Raw genomic sequence first — 7115 nt, 5'->3', positions numbered from 1 at the left:
AGTGCTGAAACCCTGGCAACATTCTAGTAAATCTCCTCTGTACCCTCTCCATTTTGTCGACATCCTTCCTATAATTTGGCGACCAGAACTGCACACCATACTCCAGATTCGGCCTCACCAATGCCCTGTACATCTCAGTCCTAAATGGCCAACCCCTTATTGTTAAACTGTTCTGGACTCCCCCAACATCGTGCATCCTGTCCAGTCCTTTAAGAATTTTATATGTTTCTATAAGATCTCCTCTCGTCCTTCTAAATTCCAGTGAATACAAGCCCAGTCGATCCAGTCTTTCGTCATCTGTCAGTCCCGCCATCCCGGGAATTAATCTGGTGAACCTTCTCTGTACTCCCTCTATGGCAAGAATTCCTGTGAATACAAGCCCAGTCGATTCATTCTTTCATCATCTGTCAGACCCGCCATCCAGGGAATTAACCTGGTAAACCTACGCTGCACTCCCTCAATGGCAAGGATGTCCTTCCTCAAATTAGGAGACACGATACCTCAGGTGCAGTCTCACCAGGGCCCTGTTCAACTGCAGTTGGACCTCCTTTCTCCTGTTCTCAAATCCTCTCGCTTTGAAGGCCAACATGCCATTTGATTTCTTCACTGCCTGCTGTACTTGCACGATTACTTTCAGTACTAGGTCTCTTCTACATCCCGCAGCTCCGCTCTTGCTCCCCCTCCCCCCACTCGCAACAAGGACAGAATCCCCCTTGTTCTCACCTTCCACCCCACCAGCCAGCGGATCCAACAAATCATCCGCCAACATTTCCGTCACCTACAACGGGACCCCACCACTGGCCACATCTTCCCATCCCCTCCCCTCTCTGCATTCCGTAGAAACCGTTCCCTCCGTAACTCCCTGGTCCACTCGTCCCTTCCCACCCAAACCACCCCATCCCCGGGCACTTTCCCCTGCAACCGCACGAGATGCAACACCTGTCCCTTTACCTCAACTCCATCCAAGGACCCAAACAGTCTTTCCAGGTGAGACAGAGGTTCACCTGCACCTCCTCCAACCTCATCTATTGCATCCGCTGCTCCAGATGTCAACTTATTTACATCGGCGAAACCAAGCGCAGGCTCGGCGATCGCTTCGCTCAACACCTGCGCTCGGTCCGCATTGACCAAACTGATCTCCCGGTGGCTGAGCACTTCAACTCCCCCTCCCACTCCCAGTCTGACCTTTCTGTCATGGGCCTCCTCCAGTGCCATAGTGAGGCCCAACACAAATTGGAGGAACAGCACCTCGTATTTCGCCTGGGAAGCTTGCAGCCCAGTGGTATGAACATCGACTTCTCCAACTTTACATAGTTCCTCTGTCCCTCGCTTCCCCTCCTCCTTCCCAGATCTCCCTCTATCTTCCTGTCTCCACCTATATCCTTCCTTTGTCCCGCCCCCCGACATCAGTCTGAAGAAGGGTCTCGACCCGAAACGTCACCCATTCCTTCTCTCCCGAGATGCTGCCTGACCCGCTGAGTTACTCCAGCATTTTGTGAATAAATACCTTCCTTTATTTTACCAGCATCTGCAGTTATGTTCTTATACTACATTGAATGAAATTGTCTCCTTTTCTCCCCCCTCAAGCTCCACGTGAACCTAAACACGGAGACCACGCTGCCTGTGGTGAAAGCTGAGGACCCTCCCACCCCTCCATGTACCTTTGGCGATGTCCTGAACCCACCACTGAATATCATTCAGATCAGCGTGGTAAAGACTGAGCAGGGGAACTCACCACTGAAGCAAGGGCCAGCAAGTAAGTGCATCAGTCACTGAAAGGAAGCATGCAGGTACAGCAGGTGTCCTAGTGCATCAGTCACTGAAAGGAAGCATGCAGGTACAGCAGGTGTCCTAGTGCATCAGTCACTGAAAGGAAGCATGCAGGTACAGCAGGTGTCCTAGTGCATCAGTCACTGAAAGGAAGCATGCAGGTACAGCAGGTGTCCTAGTGCATCAGTCACTGAAAGGAAGCATGCAGGTACAGCAGGTGTCCTAGTGCATCAGTCACTGAAAGGAAGCATGCAGGTACAGCAGGTGTCCTGGTGCATCAGTCACTGAAAGGAAGCATGCAGGTACAGCAGGTGTCCTAGTGCATCAGTCACTGAAAGGAAGCATGCAGGTACAGCAGGTGTCCTAGTGCATCAGTCACTGAAAGGAAGCATGCAGGTACAGCAGGTGTCCTAGTGCATCAGTCACTGAAAGGAAGCATGCAGGTACAGCAGGTGTCCTAGTGCATCAGTCACTGAAAGGAAGCATGCAGGTACAGCAGGTGTCCTGGTGCATCAGTCACTGAAAGGAAGCATGCAGGTACAGCAGGCAGTGAAGAAAGCCAATGGAATGTTGGCCTTCATAACAAGAGGAGTTGAGTATCATCATATCATATCATATAAACATAGCACAAAAAGTAAGGAAATTTGTGTTTGGTAGATTATTTCTTTGTTGTAACAATGCTTCTTGGCAATAAATCTTATACCGTTGGAAAGCCTGTTTATTTCCCTTTTAAATGGTGCCACATTTGTAAGGAACATGCATTTGTGGGATGAGCAGCAGAGCTGAGTATATGGGTTGCGCCCATGAAAAATTTGCCAAATCTTCACTGCCAATGCCAAACAGCTTATTCTGCCATTGACCCTTGTTCGGTGTTGTTTGGTGGATTGGATGATTGAAGTCTGAAGAAACAAGACATATTGGCAATTTAACAATTTATTCATTTAATAAACAGGAGCCACAGTAGCGTGTGGAAGAACCATATACAGCCATAACAGCCTGGCACCTCCTCCTCCTCATGCTGGTCACCAGCCTGGTCACACACTGTTGTGGGATGGCATCCCATTCTTGTCAGCACCTGGGGGTACCAGAAGCTCAAAACAAGAGTCAATAGCAACAGCAGAATAAGCTGTTTGGCATTGGCAGAGAAGATTTGGCAAATTTTTCATGGGCGCAACCCATATACTCAGCTCTGCTGCTCATCCCACAAATGCATGTTCCTTACAAATGTGGCACCATTTAAAAGGGAAATAAACAGGCTTTCCAACGGTATAAGATTTATTGCCAAGAAGCATTGTTACAACAAAGAAATAATCTACCAAACACAAATTTCCTTACTTTTTGTGCTATGTTTATATACAGCCGGAAACAGGCCTTTTCGGCCCACCAAGTCCGTGCCGCCCAGTGATCCCCGCACATTAACACTATCCTACACCCACTAGGGACAATTTTTACATTTACCCAGCCAATTAACCTACATACCTGTACGTCTTTGGAGTGTGGGAGGAAACCGAAGATCTCGGAGAAAACCCACGCAGGTCACGGGGAGAACGTACAAACTCCTTACAGTGCAGCACCCGTAGTCAGGATCGAACCTGAGTCTCCGGCGCTGCATTCGCTGTAAAGCAGCAACTCTACCGCTGCGCTACCTTCTGCAGTTGTACAGGGCCCTAGTAAGACCACACCTGGAGTACTGTGTGCAGTTTTGGTCTCCAAATTTGAGGAAGGACATTCTTGCTATTGAGGGCGTGCAGCGTAGGTTTACTAGGTTAATTCCCGGAATGGCGGGACTGTCATATGTTGAAAGACTGGAGCGACTAGGCTTGTGTACACTGGAATTTAGAAGGATGAGAGGGGATCTTATCGAAACGTATAAGATTATTATGCGGTTGGACACGTTAGAGGCAGGAAACATGTTCCCAATGTTGGGGGAGTCCAGAACCAGGGGCCACAGTTTAAGAATAAGGGGTCGGCCATTTAGAACGGAGATGAGGAAAAACCTTTTCAGTCAGAGAGTTGTGAATCTGTGGAATTCTCTGCCTCAGAAGGCAGTGGAAGCCAATTCTCTGAATACATTCAAGAGAGAGCTAGATAGAGCTCTTAAGGATAGCGGAGTCAGGGGGTATGGGGAGAAGGCAGGAACGGGGTACTGATTGAGAATGATCAGCCATGATCACATTGGATGGTGGTGTTGGCTCGAAGGGCCGAATGGCCTCCTCCTGCACCTATTGTCTATTGTCTATTCCCGGAACTGAAGTTAGCTCCACATCAGCACATCGTCTTTCATCAGTCAGAGTGTTGAGTATAGAAGTTGGGAGGTCATGTTGCAGTTATATATATTGGAGTATTGTGTTCACTTTTGGGTACCATCTTGGAGGACCGTTTGACAGCACTGGGCCTGTACTCGCTGGAGTTTAGAAGGTTAAGGGGGGACCTGATTGAAGCTTACGGAATAATGAAAGGCAAAGATAGAGTGGATGTGGAGAGGATGTTTCCACTAGTGGGAGAGTCTAGGACCAGAGGGCACAGCCTCAGAATTAAAGGGCGTTCTTTTGGAAAGGAGGTGAGGAGGAATTCTTTAGTCAGAGGGTGGTTAATCTGTGGAACTCGTTGCCACAGAGGGCTGTGGAGGCCAAGTCAGTGGATATTTTTAAGGCAGAGATAGGCAAATACTTCATTGGAACATGTGTCAAGGGTCATGGGGAGAAGGCAGGAGAATGGGATTAGGAGGCAGAGATCAGCCATGATTGAATGGCGGAGTAGACTCGGTGGGCCGAATGGCCTAATTCTTCTCCTACAACTTGTGAAAGGTGTTGTCAAGCTGCGAATGATGAAGGTGCTCCTCAGGTTGACTGGTGTGTCACGGAGGGGGGTGAGCTGTCTTGTCCAGGATGCTCTGCAGTTTGAGGATCTCCCTCCCCTCCAGGACCATCTCCCGTGAAGCCAACTCCCACTCCGCCCCCCAGCACGGAGCCAACCTTCCTGATGAGCTTGTTCATTCTGTTGCCCTCCCCGACCTATGACCTATTAAACCTGTGCCCTCTGGTCCTCAATCCACCTGCTCTGGTCAGGAGGCTCTGCATCCACCCGATCTATTCGTCTCTTCATCTTATGAGAGATAATAATCAACTTTGTGGATTTAGAGGGACATGAGTCAAACGGGGGCAGGTGGGACTAGTGTAGATGGGGCATGTTGGTCGGCATGGGCAGGTGGGACTAGTGTAGATGGGGCATGTTGGTCGGTGTGGGTGAGTGGGACTAGTGTAGATGGGGCATGTTGGTCGGTGTGGGCAGGTGGGACTAGTGTAGATGGGGCATGTTGGTCGGTATGGGCAGGTGGGACTAGTGTAGATGGGGCATGTTGGCCGGTGTGGGCAGGTGGGACTAGTGTATATGGGGCATGTTGGTCGGTGTGGGCAGGTGGGACTAGTGTAGATGGGGCATGTTGGTCGGTGTGGGCAGGTGGGACTAGTGTAGATGGGGCATGTTGGTCGGTGTGGGTGAGTGGGACTAGTGTAGATGGGGCATGTTGGTCGGTGTGAGCAGGTGGGACTAGTGTAGATGGGGCATGTTGGTCGGTGTGGGCTGGTGGGACTAGTGTAGATGGGGTATGTTGGTCGGTGTGAGCAGGTGGGACTAGTGTAGATGGGTCATGTTGGTCGGTGTGGGCAGGTGGGACTAGTGTAGATGGGGCATGTTGGTCGGTGTGAGCAGGTGGGACTAGTGTAGATGGGGCATGTTGGTCGGTGTGGGCAGGTGGGACTAGTGTAGATGGGGCATGTTGGTCGGTGTGGGACTAGTGTAGATGGGGCATGTTGGTCGGTGTGGGCAGGTGGGACTGGTGTAGATGGGGCATGTTGGTCGGTGTGGGACTGGTGTAGATGAGGCATGTTGGTCGGTGTGGGCAGGTGGGACTAGTGTAGATGGGGCGTGTTGGCCGGTGTGGGCAGGTGGGACTAGTGTAGATGGGGCATGTTGGTCGGTGTGGGCAGGTGGGACTAGTGTAGATGGGGCGTGTTGGTCAGTGTGGGCAGGTGGGACTAGTGTAGATGGGGCGTGTTGGTCGGTGTGGGCAGGTGGGACTAGTGTAGATGGGGCATGTTGGTCGGTGTGGGCAGGTGGGACTAGTGTAGATGGGGCATGTTGGTCGGTGTGGGCAGGTGGGACTAGTGTAGATGGGGCATGTTGGTCGGTGTGGGCAGGTGGGACTAGTGTAGATGGGGCATGTTGGCCGGTGTGGGCAGGTGGGACTAGTGTAGATGGGGCATGTTGGTCGGTGTGGGCAAAGGTGGGACTAGTGTAGATGGGGCATGTTGGCCGGTGTGGGCAGGTGCGACTAGTGTAGATGGGGCATGTTGGTCAGTGTGGGCAAAGGTGGGACTAGTGTAGATGGGGCATGTTGGTCGGTGTGGGACTAGTGTAGATGGGGCACGTTGGCCGGTGTGGGCAGGTGGGACTAGTGTAGATGGGGCATGTTGGTCCGTGTGGGCAGGTGGGACTAGTGTAGATGGGGCATGTTGGCCGGTGTGGGACTAGTGTAGATGGGGCATGTTGGGCGAGTTGGGCTGAAGGGCCTGTTTCCACGCTGTATCACTCTACCACTGCCCCAAGGTGTTGTCTCTGATATCTGGCCGTGAGGTTTGGTGTAACCTTGCTCTTTCCTTGCTCCAGTACAGGCCAGCACGGGCATCAAAGCCAGCAGCATTCTGTGCAGCAGACCCCCACTCCAGCCCAAGCCTGAGGTGGTGACCATCCTGCCCACCCCCCCCAGCAGCAGCCCTGCAAAGACCATCCTCCTGCAGTCTGTGCAAAGCTGTGTCCCTGTGTCTCTGCCTCTGAAACAAACCATTCCAGGTATGACTATTGAAACACGCGGAGCAGTGAAAGGCTTGGGTCGAGTGGATGTGCAGTGAATGTTTCCCCTGCATTCACGGCTGTCACGGTGGTAGAGTTGCCGCCTTACAGCGAATGCAGCGCCGGAGACCCGGGTTCCATCCCGACTACGGGCGCCGTCTGTACGGAGTTTGTACGTTCTCCCCAGCGTGGGTTTTCTCCGAGAAGGATATTCTTGCTATTGAGGGCGTGCAGCGTAGGTTTACTAGGTTAATTCCCGGAATGGCGGGACTGTCGTATGTTGAAAGACTGGAGCGACTAGGCTTGTATACGCTGGAATTTAGAAGGATGAGAGGAGATCTTATCAAAACGTATAAGATTATTAAGGGGTTGGACAAGTTAGAGGCAGGAAACATGTTCCCAATGTCGGGGGAGTCCAGAACAAGGGGCCACAGTTTAAGAATAAGGGGTCGGCCATTTAGAACTGAGATGAGGAAAAACTTTTTCAGTCAGAG

At 51.5% G+C, this 7115-nt stretch overlaps 2 protein-coding genes across 2 annotated transcripts in view; both read left to right on the top strand.

The window, feature by feature from the left end:
- LOC144603008 (zinc-binding protein A33-like) overlaps positions 1–7115 on the top strand; it is an 852507-nt gene that overhangs the window by 611731 nt on the left and 233661 nt on the right.
- atf6b (activating transcription factor 6 beta) overlaps positions 1–7115 on the top strand; it is a 45087-nt gene that overhangs the window by 634 nt on the left and 37338 nt on the right. The window contains exons 2-3 of the mRNA XM_078415622.1: positions 1588–1756; positions 6439–6621. Coding sequence (XP_078271748.1) covers positions 1588–1756; positions 6439–6621 — 352 coding nt within the window. The remainder of the gene's footprint in view (positions 1–1587; positions 1757–6438; positions 6622–7115) is intronic.

The sequence above is a fragment of the Rhinoraja longicauda genome, chromosome 19, assembly GCF_053455715.1.
Source record: "Rhinoraja longicauda isolate Sanriku21f chromosome 19, sRhiLon1.1, whole genome shotgun sequence".
In the NCBI taxonomy this organism is placed as follows: domain Eukaryota; kingdom Metazoa; phylum Chordata; class Chondrichthyes; order Rajiformes; family Arhynchobatidae; genus Rhinoraja; species Rhinoraja longicauda.
The sequence above is the reverse complement of the archived record's forward strand: the minus strand, read 5'-3'. Positions and strand labels throughout refer to the sequence as shown.